General features: G+C 39.1%; 2 protein-coding genes across 2 annotated transcripts; both read right to left on the reverse strand.

The window, feature by feature from the left end:
• Nucleotides 1-12: 12 nt before the first annotated feature.
• On the reverse strand, nt 13-4,544 carry asb13a.1 (ankyrin repeat and SOCS box containing 13a, tandem duplicate 1). The gene is made up of 6 exons (XM_056367960.1): nt 4,385-4,544; nt 3,167-3,354; nt 2,685-2,841; nt 2,464-2,598; nt 1,117-1,308; nt 13-992 (listed from the first exon to the last, which is right to left on the reverse strand). The coding sequence occupies exons 1-6, from the start codon at nt 4,425-4,427 to the stop codon at nt 835-837; spliced, it is 873 nt and encodes a 290-aa protein (XP_056223935.1). The 5' UTR covers nt 4,428-4,544; the 3' UTR covers nt 13-834.
• A 519-nt stretch (nt 4,545-5,063) lies between these two features.
• gdi2 (GDP dissociation inhibitor 2) lies at nt 5,064-19,740 on the reverse strand. Its single transcript, XM_056368022.1, has 10 exons — nt 19,584-19,740; nt 12,366-12,473; nt 11,992-12,091; nt 11,458-11,592; nt 10,983-11,181; nt 10,731-10,862; nt 9,800-9,899; nt 8,421-8,592; nt 7,605-7,804; nt 5,064-6,217 (listed from the first exon to the last, which is right to left on the reverse strand). The coding sequence occupies exons 1-10, from the start codon at nt 19,626-19,628 to the stop codon at nt 6,065-6,067; spliced, it is 1,344 nt and encodes a 447-aa protein (XP_056223997.1). The 5' UTR covers nt 19,629-19,740; the 3' UTR covers nt 5,064-6,064.
• Nucleotides 19,741-20,219: the final 479 nt, after the last annotated feature.

Below are 20,219 nucleotides of genomic sequence, written 5' to 3' on the forward strand. Positions count from 1 at the left end.
GTATTTTTCTTTAACACCAGTATTTATTCTTCAATATAAATAATGTTACATAATACACGACATTATATCATAATACAACGACATGGACATAATTTAAGACGTAATGATGCAATGACGACATAATTCCCGTCAACCCACACAGAAATGTAATATATGACATATATGTCCCTTTATCAAGAGTTAAGTTCCTATATATGTTAACTATAAGGGGATATATTATTATTATTATTATTATTATTATCATTATTTCATGTATACATTCTCTGGATATATGAAGATTTAAGTTCATAACATAGATGAAAAACCCATGGTAAAATTTGTATATTTACATACATTAAAAATATCGATTAGATGAATTTTTACCGTATATGACATGTTGCATCTATTAAAACAACATACATTTAAAAAATCTATATGATTATCATGTTTTTCTTATTCATTTCTCATAAATTTAAGATTTCTATCCTGTAATATACTAATAATAAATAATATATAATATCAACAGGCTTTCGGATGGATATATATTCATGTAACATATGTAACTTAAATATATGTAATGTACTATATAAGCATATGCATAAACATACATATTTGTATGGGTTATACATATATGTCAAACTGTTACAATTTCTAATAGGTTTTATATGTCATTATTACAAATATGTTTTTATTTTATATGTATATATATTTCATTTATGAAAATTCAATATATGTACATATATTACATCTGTGTATGGGACATGACATACATTAATCAATTTATGATGGATAACCTAATATGTTTTAAATTATAAGTAGATATGTTGTCCATGATGCAGTCTCTCATATATCCGTTCATGTGTCCCTCTGCAGTGATGGGGGACGGTCACAGTGCTGGAGGTAGCTGTGGATGCGGGGGGATACGTTCAGCTGACCTATGACCTCTGAGGCTCTGGTGCCAAGCGTCATCCTCACAGTGATTCTACAGAGCTGCTGCAGGCTCAGAGGATTACCTGATGAGAAGAAGAGGTTTTCAGATTAAAAAAAGCAAAACCAACAGAATCACAAATTAAGAAATGACTTCTAACAGCTCTCTGTCTTCTTTGGTTGTGATTCAGAAACAATTGAGGAATTTACTTTCATAAAACTCCAGGCAGGTGTGAGAGGGAGACGCAGGTGTTGTGTAGTCCACAGGTTTTCTTCCCAGGTTGTCACTAGCATATACGTTGGCTCCGAACTCCACCAACAGCTCAATCATGTCCACCATGTGGGCTCGAGCTGCATGGTGCAGAGCTGTCTCATGGAACTTCACTGAATTCACTTTGGCACCTGCAGGAAGTCAAGTGGAACTTATTTTTTTACATTTATGGAATCATTACAGCTGAAATTATCAGAATGATTTGCTAAAATCCATCTGACAATAAGCCTCCATTCCTGGGCCCATGTTGTTTGCTTGGTGATGTATTTTTCTTTAGCATGCAGCTATCAAACATGGACTTTGTCATAGTTTTGTCATTAGTCTCTTAGATCAAAGAGCAAAGGTCAGTCTGATGTTCATCTATCATACAGTAAGAAATGCAGGATAAAAGAAGAAGAATAGACCAGAATGCAATGCAGCCACACAGCTAAATCATATGATTTAAGAAACAGAGTAATTCAACAAGTCAATACTCAACTGGAAAAAATTTATATTCAGTTATTCAAAATGGAAGAAGCAACAAATCAAATCATCCCATTCTACTGCAACCAAAGATAATCAGCCTGTGCCATGGAAACATTTACTATATAGTTTAGAAATGTTGGCTTTTAGTCTGCTAAAGACAAAAGCCTTCTAATATCACTGAAACACGATGCACGTTTGTTTTAGCTCCTTAGTTCATTACTTGTGTATATTCAACTACTTGTATGTTCTTGTGTCATGTCATTATAAAGACATAAGGATTTATATGTTGTCATTTGCAAACTTAAGATAAGCATCTGTTATTATAAGTCATAACACTGGATTCAGACTGCAGCTGAACAATTACTCAAAATATTTCAAAATTGCAATATGCCCAAGTGTAATATCCAAATTGCCAGAGCTGCAATTTTTTAGATAAAGGTAAAATGTGTCATGTGTTAACAAACCGTAAATGAACCATTGTGGTACTCCAGAGACGCCCTGGCCCACAAATCATATTCTCCAGAAGTAAAGGAAGATGTTTGTTTGGTACAAGACAACAAAAACTACATCATCATCAGTTTTAGATTTTTTTCAGTGAAAAATTAAAAAGCAAAAATGACTAGTGACTCATTTTACAATATCTGCCAAAATAATCACAGTATGACTTTTTACATATCCTTCAGGCCTAATTTAGAGGCCTCTTCTCTGCAAGTTGTTGTGAGCATTGTGGGAAATGTAAGAAATTATTATTATTATTATTATAAAAGTAGAATTAAATGAGGCAGATTACAGGACAATGGGTAAATGTGGGTAATACTGACCTGCAATCAGCAGCTCCTTCACACAGTCCACGTGTCCTTTAGCACATGTGATGTGGAGTGGAGGTCCAAAGTAGACATCATACGCCTCAAGCTTAGCACCGCTGGCTATCATCAGCCTCACAACGTCGACACTACCTGAGAGGGGGGTGTACAGTTTCATTCACAGTGAATAAGGATGACATGACTGGGTGAACTCTCTCTTACTGCTGCTGTAGTGTTACCTCGTATGCAGGCCTCATGGAGCGGCGAGGCAGTGAGAGCTGTGAGGGACGGGTTCACTTTGGCTCCATACTCCAGCAGCAGCTTGGCACACTCCAGGCTGCCAGAGGCACAGGCGTTACAGAGAGGGGTGCTGCCATGGATGGTCCGAACATCCACCTGGAGAGATCACAGAAAAATCACATTTTATTTTTTCTATACATCTTTAGATGATTGTCAAGATTTTAGTAGCACATGTCGCAGTTGGCAAAGTATCAACTTCAGTATCAAATCCATTGTAACATTTGAGCCTGTAGTTTGCTTCACAAACCGCACAAAGATAGTATTTATTCTGTATTAGATTGCATCACCACTGCTTGTGATAAGGTGTCCCAGTTTATTTAAGCATTTTATTTATTCAAATCTGCACGAGTCAGGTTTGGTCCTCCATAGATTGGGGTTGGGTGGGTGGGGGGTGGCACAGGACCAGGGATGTTTATCTCACCTGGGCTCCAGCCTCCAGCAGCAGCTGGGCACACTTTGGATGAGCCTGCATGCAGGACTCGTGGAGCGGAGTGATGTTGTCCACCGTCACCATGTTGACCGAGGCTCCCCTCTCTATCAGCTGTTTCACCTGCAGCACCCTGCCGTGGAACGCTGCCTCGTGCAGGGCCGTCCGGTCCGCCCAGAAACCTAACACACACAGCAGCACAGAAACAGTACAGTTACACATGTATAGATACCACACAAGCTTTGTTCAGTTATTCTGTCAATCGATCAATTGCACAGGTTTATCTCTATGTAAACACTATTAATGTTACAATAAATAAACTATGAATATTACTCACTATTTAAAAACCAACAACATAAACTTATGAACTTAATATTTTGTCTTAGCTTAACTTTTTTTTTCTGGTTGTAAAAAATAATAATAATAATATATAAATATAACATAAAATTATAATAATACATACACACATATATACATTCTTCTTTCAAATGCTGTTATAAGTATAACGTCTTACTGATTTTATGCATGCTGTGTTATCCATTTTTAACTTATTTTTATTTATTTTTTTCTGTTATTATTTTATTATTATTCCCTCTATCTCATTTGACATTAATGTTTTAAACGTGATTTTACATTTATTTTGTGTCTTTTCATGTGAAGCACTTGGTGCATGTAATGTGTGTAATGCACTTTGTGCTCCATTACTTGCCTGAAAGGTGCAATACAAATAAAGTTTATCATTATTATTATTATTATTATTATTATACAGTGGACCCGACTGTACATACATATACACGTGTATACATACACACACACACACACATACACACACACACACTGATAAACCCCCTAGAGTTTTTGTTTATTTACAGTAAAATAAAAAATAAAGTGATAAAGTTATCATCTTTATGAAGCCTGCTGCCTAAAATACTTAATATGCTTAATATCTTCAGCCATAACTACTGAAACTACTCGATAAAAATGTATAACACTAACTGCTAGCAATGCAGTAAGTATTTAGCTAAAATGTCATTTAGCCTCACATAACTCTCGTATTAGCCTGTATGTGACGGTCATGGTTGACATTATTGTGGTCTGAATTTTAACAACAGTGCGGCAGAAAAAGTGACAGTACGAGCAAGAAACTGACAGTCTCGACATTCATAAGGAAGCTAACATTAGCTGCTGTGTAAACCTGTTATAATTGCTCACCGATATCACAAAGAATCGAGCGGCGTGCAGCTGTCACCTCCATGTTTTTACCGCTAATAACACGTTAGTGTTGGGGGACACCGGCTGAGGCACAGCACTAAATCCATAAACATTAGATATAACCATAGGATATAATGTTACAAGTGCCCAGTGGAGCGGGAGCAGAGGATTGTGGGACTCGTAGTTTCACAGGTGTCAGGTGTCCTGTGACGCTACTTGGAAATATTGTCGTGGTTTTTCTGAAGTCCCCAACACATTAAAAACTGAATATCATGTAGTAACACTGAAGATATCTAATATATCAGAACTCCATTGATAGAATTGACCAAACTTTTACTATATTTAATCGGTTTTAACTTATTTTTTATGTATGCTGCCATATACTTTGTGCCTAGAAACATCTATTAAAAGGTGTAACTGACACCTACCAGACATATTGGTGCACCTTTAACTTCTGTTGGGAGGCTGCAGTAACTCAGTTAAAGGATCTTTGCTATAAATAATTTCAAAACACCGGACTTACAATAAGTGTTAGTAATATTAAAATAGTCTGCAACTGTCCTAAAGGATATCATTTGTAGAAATCTATAGATGTATTTTCACTTCTGTTGTACACATTAACAATCATTCATCACTCCAGACACTGAGTTGTAAGAAAGAATGAAAGAATCAAACACAGTTTTTGTTTTTGACAAAGTTGTTTTTTTACTTTGCAGTACAGAAATCATTTGAGCCCAAGATGTTTTTTGAACGGTTGTCGAAAACAAGATATCACAGGGCTCTCATCAATTCAATACTGCTGCAGTACACATTTGGTCCTTCTTAAGCAATTACAGTCAAATCACACTTCCCATCAATCTGCTGTCAATGCTTGAGTTTTCCATCATTTTGCATAATACAAGAACTAATACATCTCCACTTATGCGTTATATTAACTGACTGTTGAAAACAGGTTCAGGTAGTTTATGCTGGACTATAGTTACCTTGTGGTTAAGTTTACAGTTTACTGTCTGGCTGTGCTGGAGATTAGACAACATAAAGGGGGTAAAGACACACAAAAATATCAAGCGCACACACCCCTAAACCATTTTAATTCACAAACTGACAACTCAAGATGGCAGCTGAGGCGCTACCTCACACAGCTGTCTGCTGCACCCTGTGAGGAGCACTCAGCTGCTCATGATTTTATTCAGACGCACAAAACCAAGCTACTTCTCTCACATCCTGACATGGAAAAACACCTGCAGAGAAAAATAACTTATATGCAGATATTAAATTTCTTCCAAACACCTTTTATACAATGACAGAAAAATTGGTTTCCCCTCCACACACTCTCTCTGTCAGATCCTACTGATTATGAATTATGATTTTATTTGGCATCTTTGGACTATGCATCATCGCGACATGATGACGCAGTTGAATGAAGGGTATTACTGTGTATTAGGCATAACCATCCACCTGAATGTGATTTGAAAAAGCATAGCTCCCTCCCTGAACCCTATCCAACAATTCTATATCATCTCTCTCTATATATCATGAATTTCCTCAATGGGCAGACCATTTACTGGGATAATCGGCCGGCCCATTGGTGTGTACATTTTTGTGTAGGTTTTCTATTTTTTGTAAGATTTCAGTTGTCGGCAGCGTTGTCTTTGATGATCAGGAGTGATGCGGACGCCTCTACTCTGCGGCGTCGCCGAAGATGTCCTGCTTCCTGCGCTCCATCTCGGCAAAGTCAAAGTCTGAGCCAGTCATCCTCCGATAGATGTCCTTGATGTCGTCACAGGTGGTCTCAAAGTGAGTCGTGGCGTCGTATGTACGGGAGATGAAAATCTAGATAAAATACAAAAAGTTTACATACGGTAATTATTCACGGTGATTCGTTTCAGATCCTCAGAACACACAGCGTTTCCTGTGTCGGCTGACACCAGCACACACAAGATGGCAGCAAAACGGCACAGTGGTGCAAAGATGGCATGTTCTCACACAATCGGAAATTCATCCGTTACATTAAATGTTACAAAGCGAGTCACCTTTATGCAACATGATGACAACAATAAATGTAGAAAATCTTAATATAATTTCCAACACTGTCAGGGTGGGGATCATACACATATACATCCACACAAAATCTGGTTTATGTTACAATGTAGTGTTTGGGATTTTGGGGCATATTTAATGTTATTTTTACATACCCGATCCTGCATAGCTACTTCAATAAACCCCACAATTAGTTAATTACAATTAGTTAGTTTTGGTAATGTTTCAGCCCATTTATACTTTACATGGTAGCCTGTCTTTAAGAAGACTTCCACAGGTTTATAGATTGAATTTCTTGGTTTGATTTATGGATCAAAATCTCTTGTTTCACCTGGCCTGTGTCACTGACATTATTTATGTTTGTGGGGGGCATTTTTATGCTTTTATTATTATTATTATTATTATCATTTAACTCTGAAAGTAGTGCAGCACTAGTCCCTGGTCAGACAAATATCTGAAAGCCAGATCAATGTGTTCTTCACATTCAGTAATAAAAGCTACGTTACTGGAATAGCTGAAATTACTTATACATTATTCTAATCATTACATTCAAAAGGGACACCGTACTTTATGGCGGACCAGGGATGTCACAGGAAAAGTATAATAATTTTACATTTCAATACACATTAAAAATAGGAATTGTACAAAGAATTTATAAATGAACGATTCATCCATCAATAAATAATCTGAAAAATATGGCTGCGTCCACACAAATCGTTTTAAAATCAAAACGGTCTCCGTCCAAGCTATCAGACCTGCAAATGCATATCACATGGCCATTCACGTACACTGGGCACGTGCTAGTGTAAACAGGAAGCAGATTGTCTACTCTGCAGTTGATTAGTTGCACAAAATACTACCAATGAAGAAGAACAAAGACGGTTGTAGTTAAAGCGTGAAAATACAGAATTTAACTGAACAACAGCTGCTAGCCAAGACAACAAAGTCAGTGACACTTGTAATTTGTTATCCATGTTGCTTTGAGCCTCCGTTTTAGGCATCAAACACTGTGTGTGGAGCAAAAGAGATGCGTTTTAAAACTTCAACGTAGAAGTGTGGACGTAGCCTAAAGCTGTAGGTATCAAATATTGAATCCTGCTGACAGCTTTCAGTCATGGGCTAACACATGCAACGACTGCAGGGAGGTCCTGTTTATTTCATATTATCCCGGTGGTTGTACCTGGCTGTCAGTGCCACTGTCAGTGGGCGCATACTGGTCACTGATGCTGACAAACTTCTGCTCGATGGGCTCCAGGAGGTCCAGGGCCGGCTTGATCTCTTTCTCTGGGTTGTTTGTCTCCACTGTAGTGCTGACGATGGCGATGTATTTACCCTGTGCTGCCACGTTGTGAGCAAAGGATATCATACAAACGTAGATGTCTGGAAAGAGGAAAAGCGACAGTTAAAGTCTGGTGCTTTGACTGTGGAGAAGTTCAAATATCATTTATTAATTCCTAATGTCTAAGATGTTAAGATCGGTGCGTTTAATTTGACTCAGCTTGCTGTCTGTGTAGTCTATTCATTGTCATAGCTCTGGGTAGAACTTGATAATATGAACAAAATCTGTTAAAACCAGAAATACCAACACAGGATTTCACACATTTACCACCACGTCTGTAGTTTTAGATATTCCAATGAACAGAATAACATCAAAAGTGGATAATACACTTAAGCAGCTGTCGCATTTATCTGCATTTCTATGGCTGTTTTAAAAAATTGGACTGGATATAATTTTGTGCACCAGAACACATCAGACCCCATTTTTGTTTTCTAAAATCTAAGTTATTTTTTCAAGAATTTTTATCATTTGTGTATGCAGCTCTTAACTTAATCCTAAACTTCCCTTTCCCTCTGCAATACAACATTTTTGTTTTCATCTGACATCAGAGGAGTCAGCCATGTTCAGGCCATCATCTTTTTTCTTCCTATGTTCTCTGTTTAAGATAATACAGAAACGATGAACTTTGAAGTCTGTTTGTGTCCCCTGTGTTCTCACCGTGCTTCCTGTTGACCTGATTCTGGGGGATGATGATCTGGCAGGAGTTGATGTCGCCGGTGTTGCCGACTGGGTGACTCAAGATGCAGATGACTCTGATCACTTGACCCACTTTGGTGGTGCGATCCATGACATAACTGGGGTCACAGATCAGCTGCTTGCACCTGGCGATCTGTGGTGAGTAAACACAGGCAGAGGTCAAAGGTCAGAGGAGAGAGTGGTTTAATTCCTGGTAAAGGGGATTTAAGAATGTGATTGTGCAATGGTTTTTTTCTTTAATAACTTCATCAGTATACACTCACTGAGCACTTTATTAAAAGACCTGTGCACCTGCGTATTCATGCAATCATCCATCAGCCAATCATGTGGCAGTAATGCAATGACAGATCTGCATAAATGATGTGATGCAGGCATGTCAATATGAAGCAGAGTCTCAGAGGAAAGTTTCAGACATCTGGTGGATCCATGACATGAAGAACTGAGGCCCTACCCTTCCTTAGCATGGCATTCCTAATAAAGTGCTCGATGACTGTATGTCTCTGTGGGATTTATCTTGACCTGTGTTCTTATTTGGTCAAAATTGTAATAAGCAAAGAGAAGAAATCTGTGGTTCTGCCTCACACTGTCAATAATGGTAATTTGATTGGTGCAGTATCTGTGTGGGTGAGCAGTAAAATAATTAATGATTAATAATAATTTATTATTAAATTCTAATGGATGCCAAAAAGCTGTTAGCTGTTGCTAAATCCAAAGTGCGACTCTCTATGCTGTGATTCAAATCATGAGGTGATGTACCAAGTGGTGAGGTCATAGCACCACCTGCTCCTGTTGGTTGTGACGCCTGATCATTTGTCGTCACCACAACTGGACCCATGACACAGAGACAACTAATGGTAGCGAGAACCCCTCCTTACCAGTGTTTCCCATACTTAATCTCCCTGGGCAGGCTGCCCAAGTCGAGCCTAAGACCGGCACAGGGAGATGAAAGGTTTTAAATGAGGTAAATCTTTGGAACTCTTTCAAAATAACTAATTTTTATCCACACACCTGTCTGCATAGTGTACACTGCATTGCACTAACTGAGTGAGGACTAGAGGCTTCTCTGTGCGCAGCTGCCAAGCTAACATGCATGTGAGGCGTTTAGGGGACGTGCCACCACAAAAGCAGACAAAATCCATGCTCCCATTACTTTTTCAATTTTGCAGTAACCCTGACTGCTGTACAACAGAAAAATCACCTCCATACCAGTACAATGCCTTTAAAACAAAGCTTATGTTTTTTTTTTGACCACCCCAGTGTAGTCAAATACTGTCTCGATGGTCACTCAAATGACAGATGTTTAACACAGGAATCCAATATGTTGAGAACAAAACACTCACCTCTCCCTCAGACTTGACTCCAACCACCTTCCCATTCTCCACCACGATCTCCTCGATGGGCTTGTTCAACATATACGTGCCACCGTAGATTGCACTCAGCCTGGAATGGAATCACAATGTTACTTCCTGTTATCAAAAGATAAGAGCTGAATGAATGGTAGCGTTTTGTATGAACCTATCCAATATTAATAACATCACACAGGAATATGTTTAATACTGAATCAATAACTTCCTTAATGATGGGGTTCTACGGTACTTTTCTTTCAATGACGAAAGCATGACGAGTTTGTGTATGTTTTGCGTGAAATATGTGGTGATGTGAGGCATCGCAAAATACAATGACTGAATGAATGACAATTAAGAAGCACTTCAGTTCACAATGCTCAATCTCCAGGTATAGACTCCTCTTGAGGTGAACATTAATACAAACAAAAACAAACATTACAACAGTGAAGGCAGTGTTGTAACCTCACCTCAAAAAGTTTCGCCATTTTTAAAAAAAAATTCTTCATCATGTCCTATGATCATGTCTCACTTGAACTACTGGCTACACTGCCCTACGATTTCCAGTGGTACCATTTCGTCTGTGTCCCTAAGCTTTCAGAAAACGTGCACAAACACAGATGAAAATAATGTAGAGTACGGAGAGAAGGTTCTGTCTCTATCTAATGTTGAGCATAAATGTTTTACTGTTACTGCTAATGTTTATTAATATGAAATCAGTTATGATGCAGAGGAACTGAAAACAGGAGTCTGCAACAGAGCATTTTAGTTCCTTCTTCAGTTCCTTTGCATCAATAGTGACTGGAACATTTTGCTCATAAAGAGCCATGTGTGATGTTACTTTGAGACATGACGTCAGGCAGTTAAAAGTCCTTGTGGGAAAAGTGCACCGACACAACAGATACAAATATTACACAGTCGTTCCTACCTGGCGAAGCCTTGTGGCAGTTCTCCCAGGCCATACAGAGGGTAGAGGTACGGGCTCTTGCCGTATCTGGCCAGAGACTCACTGTAAAGCTTTATCCTGTTTATTGTTTCAATGCAAGGTTGATCCAGGTAACTGAGTGAAGAGAGACGGAGACCATTTAAAACTCTCAATTTATCGAGGCTGGGGGAGACAACATCACAGTAACGTGCACTTTAAGTTAAAAATTACACTAATCAAAGAAAAGCCACTGACTCGTCTGTGCGGTAGAGGGCGAGGGAGTGGCCAGTGAAGTCTATGACTTCCTGGCCAAGGCTGAACTTCTGGAAAATGGCCCTCATCGTCGTCTTGTTGGGGTCCACGCCTTCCATGGTTTTGGGGTCATTCTCGTCGAAGTTGGCGATGAAGATCAGAAACTTTCTGAAGCGCCGTTTCTCAAACAAGCCCATCAGACCTTTAGGAGACCGAGAGTTTAGACTTTGAGTGGACCCATGTCAAAGGCAACGGAGTGAGAGAAAAGCAAGCTTTACTATATCAATTCTACATGCAAACAACTTTTGAGTGTGTGAAGGCCTAGAGCCAAACAACATTATTGAAAAACTCGTAAAACCAGTGGCTCTGTCAAAAGACTGAAATTCAGCAAATGAATCAAAAACATTGTGATTGTTTCCACATATTTTTTTCCTAATCCCTGTTCAGTCATTTTTCACCACATTTTCTAATAACTTACTGGATGCCAGAGCCTCAGTCTCAGTAGAGGGGACTTTATAGATTTTGCCGGCCTTGTACACGTAACTGCCTTCAATCACTTTGAAATCCAGGTAGCGAGTCACCTGTGTAATCAGCAGCATGCGGACCAGCTGACCTGAGAGGAGGAGACGCAAACATCACTGTTACTTGCACAAAAACACAAAACGTTACTTCATTCATGAAAATATTCATCAAAGATCAACATCTTTATAATTTTTACCCTGTTACTGATCTTTTCTAGCTGCAGTCAAGTGTTAACTGTGATTCCTGCTGATACTTGAATACATTTTAAATGTTAAACCTTGTTTTAACTGTGACACTCCTTTTCCAGAAAGTAAGGAAGTAACAGGAGTCAACATTCAGTAATAACTAAGCTAAAACTCACAGCCCTGTGTGGAAACAAAGATCCAACTGCAGTTATTTGGTTCACACTTAGCATGCCCTGTTCTGCTAAAGAGGTCACAAGCTAAAGCTGCATGTGATATGCAGACGGTACACAGTGATCTAAGTATACCATTGGCCATAAGGAATTTAGGGATGAGGTCCACGTTCCAATCCCGACCCTTTCCCATCGACTCAGGAGGGCTGCCAGGAAGGTTGAAGCGCTTGTAGAGCTGTAGAGAGACATAAAGTGAGGTAACTATTAGAGTTGGGCTCACTTCAGTAAATTTTCAGGAAATTGTATTTCACAAAAATGTCACACTAAGCTGGAGGTACCAGTGAATGAATGGTCTTTCAGAACAAGGTTGATCAAGTATAATCCACCGAGTTAAAAAAGCCACTTCAGCCTAACCCACAAAGTAAATATGCCGACGTTTATTCATCACAATGCCACAGTCTGCAGCTTCTTCATATGGTTTTAATTCCAGTGTCACAAATTCGACTCACATCTTCCAGCGGTGTGATGGATGCGCTCTCGGCTCCATAGTAGGAGTTGCGGTCCATGTGCAGAACCTTCTTCCCCTTCACTGACATGATGCCTGATAAAATGCATTCCTGTTGGGAGAAAACAAAAAGGGGAATAAGACCAAGATGAACTATACTGGGAAACTCCCATTTCCCAGTCTCTACCTACTCTGCACCCCGCTTGTATCAACATACATGCCAGTCATCTTTGATTTTATCAAACATAGGGCAGATTCTCTCAACATTCTGTGTTTTGTTGCTGTGATTAAACTAACTAAACTCTTTCCAGTCGTCACATCATCCGCCACTTTGAAATAAATGGACAAATGTGAACTCTGTCTGGCAGGGCTGTGGCTTTTAATCCTCTGATCTGTATGGTTGAAAAGTTTTGGCCTCAGTGGGCCGGTCCAGTTGGAACAGATCACTGGAACAACTACTGTTGTGCAAAGTCCTCTGCAGACAGTCAGAATGCCACACAATACTGTTTTGGTCAGCAACTCATCCCTGCCATCATAGAGAAATTATACCACTATTTATAATTACCTGATCAGTGGCTCTGTAATTTTTTCTTTTATTGTATTTATTATATTTTTTCTATTGTCATTTACTACATTAAGCCAAAAATGCAAAATTGTGATTTCATAACAGCATTTTTCTCTGTTATCCCGACCCAGCTGAGTGTTGAAGCTGAGTGTTGAAGTAAGCATCATCTCAGGGTTTATTGTCTACTTTCCTCTTTACAAACTACCGAGAACAAGCGTGCAGCGTTGGGATAGAAAACTACTACTACTACTAAACTACTGACTCCTTTATAAACTCCAGCCAGAGCTATGACCAGATCACCGGAGGCAACAGCTAATTCTGCAGTCGAACAGGCATGTTTCCTATTTGGGATAATGAACATTTTCCACACATCCCGAGCAAAAAAACATTTCATGTTGATCTCCTCAGAAGCTCTCGGTTATTCTGGGTTGTTTTCTACGCCCCCCCGCCCGCCCGCCTGCACACACATCTAACCGCTGACCTCGGAGACCCCTCTGTAAAACCATGTTGCAAATCAATAAGTGGACTTCAATGGGGTATCCTGATAGACACATACCATGTAACCTTAGCATGCCTTCCAATGGGGGTCCTTTGTTGTGTCATACACTTAGTCTCTCCCCTTGTGTCCATTCTTTTCTGTACTTTGAACTGACCAATAAAGACAAAAATAAGTATCTCTGATGTTTAGCTCCCTGCTTTGTCAAGCATTTCATTGACTGTATTAACCAAAACCAGACATTATCTGTTCTTGGCCACCAGAGCCACACAGAAACTGGATTTATACTCAGCACAAGGGATTATCTACTATAGACAGCTACATTGTAGGTTTTGATTAATACTTTAACATTGGATTAGTGCCACCCCAACACTAGATGGACATATTGTATGTGATTAAGCCATTTTGCGGTAATTTTATCCTTGACAGTAACATATGTTCTCATATAAGTTAATGTACAACTACAAATCCTGCAAGTTATTCAGTTGTTTTATACGAAAACTTAGGTGTGATCGCTCCTCAGACATTAACAGAACCAACAATAAAAGAAGACATTGGCAGATCTATGTATTGAGTTCTGGCACACCTCATGTCAACATAATGTGTGCCATGTTTTTGTGAACTGTGAGGATGATCACAGCTTTCATAGTTAAGTTTAAGTTTCTAAAGCTTGGTAATGATGAGGGAAAATGTGCATATTTGCCAGAGTCTGGAATTCCCAACGGCCAAAGGCCTTAATCCGATTACAGCAGCGAGTATGTAGATGCAGGAAAACACAGTGTGTATCATATGACTGTGTGGACTTTAAAACTTTTACTACCGAATGACAGCTAACATTCTCTGACAGTATGTTGTATAACTTGTTTCTCACATGACAAAATAAACATTCACAAGTTGATGTCGCCTACAGTCCCTCAGTGTACAGACTGTGGTCTGTTCTAACAGGAAGTGACAGGGTTCCTACCATTTGTTTGTTTCCACTCTGCACCTATTTCATTATGGTGAATGAAGGCTCAGTGTCAGCCCTGAAGGCTCACTGCTGACTGTCAGCTCTAAGAGCAGCTGTCTCGCTACAAACAATTTAATCCTCAAAGGGACAATTTTCATTTTCTCCAAAACTTTAAATCAATCAATCATTTCCACAAACTGACTGACATTAACGGTAGAAAATGGGAAATTGGACACGGAAAAAACAGCTGACCACAGAGTACCAGTAAAGTAACAGAAATGCTAAAACTATAATGTTAAAAGCTGTGAAAACCAAGCAGAAATATTGTTTACCACAAAAACCTTGTGTTTCTAAATGTATGTATTCATTACATTTCCAGACACAGTACAGGCCTCTCTTTAACTTAGACCACACATCATGCATCTTTATAGCATGTGTAGTCTTCACACTACATCCACACAGAGGAGAAAAGTGAAGTGACACCCGTTAGAGAGATTGGTTTGGACCTCAATGCTTTAACCTTAAGGACCATTAACACTGCGATTTTTTGGTCTGTTCCACATTTACGTTGAGAATTGTAAGAAAAACATGGTGAAACCACACGGTGGCTGTAGACTGTGCTATGAGACCAACAGCCAGTTTCGAGGTTCAGTGACCACAACAAAACTGAAAATGTCAGAAACAAATTTCTCACGATGGAACTCCTGCTATGGCTGAAACTTCCAAACCAACTAATCAGATTATGGCGCGAAAGGATCCAGAACACTCAAAACATAGTTACCTAAAATTCATTTTGCAAAAAAAGTCATATTGTCATCTTATCCCTTCCACAAACCGGCTTTACAATATATCTCATCTCTTTCAGTGCATTGGAGATTCAGTGCTATGGCCGAAGCTTCTTTATGGTTCTATTACACTTTCTTAAGAGGTGGATACAAGTTGATGACGTCTCTGCTTGCATCTTTTTCTATTTACATTATAGCACTACAAATCACCAGAGGTTCACTGCACAATCTGCGATGCCTCCAAAATGAAATTGCCTGATATAAAGTGTGACTAAGACTTCATCTCACCCATCTTGTGCAGTGTAATATGAAACTTTTTGAGCTTGTACTTATTGTTACAGTACAGTCTATAGGTGCCTTAATCTGTAACCTTTCTCAACAAATCTGCCTCCACACTTAACACCTCCAGTCCCCGGCCTTCAATGCCAAATTCAATGCTGTCTTTTAGCTGTTAACGCCTGTTTTTCCTGTGTGAACCCGAGTTGTGATATTGTCTGAAAACGGCTCACAGGACGTGACCCAGTAAAGCTCAGAGCTGTCTTATACATAGGTGCTCTCCCAAAATAACGCACTGCAGTGAAATCAGATCGCTTCTATCTGTAAACGTTTCATCGACTATACGACACTGCAACACCACTGTCACGAAGGACACGCAGTATGGCTAGAGATGAATCTCTGTGGAAGACGGAGCTGTTCTGGTGTGTCACTGTCACTCCTTGCATTTGACATGTGACTGAAACCGACTGTTGCTTATATAAATACAGGCTTTGACACAGAGCCGGAGGCAGCCTAGTCATCACTACCTCAGCCAGATGGTAGTAGCCATGCTGACAGAGAGGAAAACAAACTGATCCAGCATACAGTCAGGCAGAAAATTAAGCCAAATGAGGAGCAGAGGCAAAGTCTCTGTTCAATTTTTAACACATAAGACCCATAAAAATCTGAGAGCGGGCGAGAGGCAGCAAAGTCCAACACACAGAGCAACAGCTGGATGAGTCGCTGCAGTTCGAAACGATTACAATCACATGACAGGACACACACAGCATGAAGATACAAGCTTTGATTTTACTGCACTGAAAATCTTCCACACACTTTCAAGTGTTTCAGGTCACAAGAATCTGTTGGTCTTCAATCCACCACACTCACTGAAGCAAGAAATTATTTGAAATCAACACAAGTACAGAGCTGAGAGGATAAATCAATGAATCAATCAGTCATCAATGCAATAGTCCCTGTTTCCAGATTCTCTAATGTGACGATATTAATCTAATATCTAATTCATAGATCAAACATTTTCAAAATCAATAATGAAAATAACTCCTAATTGCTAACCAAATACATTCACTCAATTACTGTGCCTTAGTAGTATTTTGAACTTGCAATGCTTCGATTAAATATTTTCATTTGCTGATGTTCTTTTGTTATAAATTATACTGTACAGTATAAAACTAAACTGTAGTTTACTGTGTTGCACCTTTTAAATTATTACAATCACCTGTTAGTTAAACAGCAGATAAAAGATTTACATACAAACCTGTATTAAGTTTACAAAATGAAGAGGAATATCCTGGCCTCAGGGGGATTGATTTTTATGACTGTACTGTGGGTTATAGCTGTATTAGATTGACATAAAGGTAATAATACAAATCTTCATGTTTTGTAAGTTTTTTGTGATTGAAACTTCTAAACATGCTGCCATTTCTTATTCATTATATTGTGAGCAAAGGAAAGAATTGTATCTATTTCCTTCAACATCATTTCCTCCTTTTTTACAGACACAAAGCCAGCAGCTGTAATCTATTACTGTGAAAACAATTAGCAATTCTACTTCAGTATATTTAACTCTAGGGCTGTAACTAATAATTATTTTCAGGATGAAGTAATCAGTCTATTATGTTCTTGATAAATCATTTGATGTATTAAATGTGAAAAAATCGTGGTGGGAAAAAGAAATTCCTAAAGCCCGACACGACATGTTCATAAGTCTTGTTTTGTCTGACCAGAGCTCCAAAACCCAAAGATACTAAAAAGCAACAAATTTTCCTGTTTAATAAGTTGGAACTAAAGAACTGGAACTGACATTATTGCTTGAAAAATTATTTCAGGACTAATCAATTATCAAAATGGTTGTCAATTATTTTTCTGGAGATCAGCTCATCAATTAACAGCGTAACTGATTCAGCTCTATTACATATGTACTGATATATTTCCAGAAACATGAAGTTCTCAATGGAGAAATCTTACATTTTCCTGGTGAAAATTTTTCCCACACCACTACTACATTTTGTTTTGTTGTTGTAGAGATTGATGTTAAACTGTCACAGCAGTCTCTGTAGGTTCATCACGCTACAACCTCTTAAACGCTGCCGTATTCGCTTCTTGAAGCTTTACAAACAAAAGCTGGACTAATAGTCTCCACTCTACAATACAGTAGTAGGATTCATGAGTTTGACAATTTTAAAATGACATAAGTTGTCATTAGTGGCAGATAATTTTCCATTTAAGAATATAAAACTAGTACACTGTATAAATAGTAGGGATTAGCGTCTATGTAGAATCATATATTTGTAAGACGTAATTAATCTTTATCTACACTAAGTCTGTTCCCCCTGAAATGCAGCACTGCATAATTAAAGTTTTCTTTCCTATTAAGCACTTGAAGAAACAAAATGAGCGGATACTGCCTCATGGCATGTTCTAACGTGAGTAAAATCACGTACACATAGTGAGCTGGAACAGCAATGTTTTGGAGTTTTAATTATAGGCCTATCGGTGTTGTGTGTGATCTGTTAAGTTACTAGACATTGCAGTGCTAGTGCTGTTGTGAAGCATAGAAGGGGAAGCTTTCAGACTTACAGAAGTGAAGTCACTGATTTGCATAAGGGAAGTAAAACTACGTGAAGCTTCACTGGAACGCCTCAGCCTCCATCTGCAGGGCTTTTCAGACTGGCTGCCAGTCAGTCTAGCTCTCGCTTGCTTCCAGCGTACGTCCGGAGTACTTTCGGTTCCTCAGCCTTGGTGGAACCACACCCAAATGTGAGCTAAATCAACACACTGCCCACCAAATTTTAACCAACCCCCTTTCTCCTTAGCAGCTTTGTCCGTGCTTCTGAGCTGGAACAAAAAACTTTGTAACAATGTTTGCTGTCATTAAAACATAATACTTTACATAAACCTAACAAGGTTGGCTTGAGCTGCAGACAATATTTGCATTAAAAGTGTTTACTGAGGTTCTCTGGACAAAGAACAGCTCAGAAACTGCAAAAGAATTTAGCCCCTCAGAGTGGACAGGAAGCTGGCCTATGTCCTGCAGTAAAGTCATCACGGGATTTCCAGGACATGCTTCAGCCATGTAGAGTTGACAGTCAGGAGGCCTGTCAGGAAGTATTATTTTGTCCGTGAGTATAAGGCATGGTTAATGCTGACGAAGTTAATTTCCGGGTAAACAAACCTTACATTCACATAAATAGCTCAAACACTGCCACCTCACATTATACTGCATCAGCTATGCTTGACTTTTCGGCGTGCAAGTTCAAACGTCGTGAAGTAGTTCGACTTCAAGTTGCAGGTTAATAATCCATTACTAAAGTTTCTGACTACCAGTTGCATGGTCCACAGTATTTCAGCTCTTAGGGAAAGCAATCAGTCCGTCCTTTTCCCCACATACCTTGTAGTTTAGGTCATTTAAGTGCAGAGGCTACATAAACTTTGCGACAGTTAGCTTGATTACGCTTGAGAACGAACTCGTCAGCCTGTTGAGCGCCTGCATGTAAACTTAAGACAGCTTCAGTTAGTTGGGTAGTTGCTTTAACTTAAAACTTTTGTCAGAAAAGTGGTTACCTTTGCTGAAAATACATATAGACTAAAATTCAGTGAACAACCCACGTTAACAAGCACCGTGTACGAAAGATTAATCGATGAAGCCGTGACACGTCGTTATATGTTCGTTTGCAGGCTCATTAGTTAGCTTAATTTAGGTCGGCTAACGTTAGCGGACTAATCATCCGCGTTATAATCTTATCTTGACAGAGGAAAGCTGCTCGATTTGGCGCTCAACTTCCAAGTAACCGGTTGAGTAACTGGGTTTACTACATCCAGAGTCGATATAGTACTCACTAAGCAAAGCAACAGATAGAGAGCTTAACTTTTTATTAATCTAAGTTAGTCTACTGTCGGTATCGCAAATCTTCTCCGGCATTGATAGCAGTTGCAGATAGCACAATGCTAACAGTTAGCGGCCGCTACTTTGCTCACAGTTTCCATTAAGTAACGCTCACTCTGTGTTAGCGGCTAAGCTAGCTACTTAGCGCTAGTCCTGCTGATTAGGCCCAGTTAGCTCAGAGCCAAACTGTCAAGTGCTAACTGCGTTGGTAACAGGTTGCAAATCACTTCAACGCTGAGGGCCGCAACGTTTGATTGTTTCTCACCGTGAGTCCGGTGCCCAGAACGATAACGTCGTATTCTTCATTCATTTTTCCAAATCTTTTCTCCTCTGCTCCTGAATATCGGGAAAGAAAATGGAGACCTGCGGGAGTGGAAATGAGAAGGGGCTGCGGTTCAGCGTCAGGCGCCTCGGGGGGCGGGGCTTCTCAGCTGTCAATCACTTGGCAGAGGCGGTGCAAAGTGTCCGATTGTACATGAATTACAATACTTAATCTAGTAATTTTACTATGGCTTTCCTTTTGCATAACTGCAAGAGACCATGCAATGTTAATTGGCATGTTACAACAATTAGAAATTAAGACATTTTCTTTAGCTCTCACACTACCTATAGTTCACACTTGCTTAAAATAAAGCTTAAATGGTTATAGGGTTTCTTTCTTTTTCTTAATCACAAGCAATATTAGAGGCTATTTGTTATTATGATATTTTTACTATTTTTATAAGTTTTACTTATTTTAAAATATTTATTTTAGCAACTCATTATCATCTCATATCAAGATTTCCACCAACAAGAGAAAGGTCATGATGTATAACCAATGTAGTCTCACTTCACTGTTTGCATTGCTGGCATGGACACACCTGTTTAGTAAATCAAATGACAGCCTCAATATCATTTACTC

The sequence above is a fragment of the Seriola aureovittata genome, chromosome 22 (genome assembly GCF_021018895.1).
Source record: "Seriola aureovittata isolate HTS-2021-v1 ecotype China chromosome 22, ASM2101889v1, whole genome shotgun sequence".
In the NCBI taxonomy this organism is placed as follows: Eukaryota; Metazoa; Chordata; class Actinopteri; order Carangiformes; family Carangidae; genus Seriola; species Seriola aureovittata.

What these genes read in the sequence shown, in the direction of transcription:
- asb13a.1 (XM_056367960.1), bottom strand. Translation starts at nt 4,427, where the DNA reads ATGGAGGTGACAGCTGCACGCCGCTCGATTCTTTGTGATATCG. An exon ending in TGCTGGAGGCTGGAGCCCAG is followed by an intron (nt 2,842 to 3,166) that starts GTGAGATAAACA and finishes TGATCTCTCCAG; the next exon opens with GTGGATGTTCGGACCATCCA. An exon ending in GAAGGAGCTGCTGATTGCAG is followed by an intron (nt 1,309 to 2,463) that starts GTCAGTATTACC and finishes GACTTCCTGCAG; the next exon opens with GTGCCAAAGTGAATTCAGTG.
- gdi2 (XM_056368022.1), bottom strand. Translation starts at nt 19,628, where the DNA reads ATGAATGAAGAATACGACGTTATCGTTCTGGGCACCGGACTCACG. An exon ending in GAGTCAAGTCTGAGGGAGAG is followed by an intron (nt 8,593 to 9,799) that starts GTGAGTGTTTTG and finishes TACTCACCACAG; the next exon opens with ATCGCCAGGTGCAAGCAGCT. An exon ending in ACAGTGGCACTGACAGCCAG is followed by an intron (nt 6,218 to 7,604) that starts GTACAACCACCG and finishes TATTTTATCTAG; the next exon opens with ATTTTCATCTCCCGTACATA.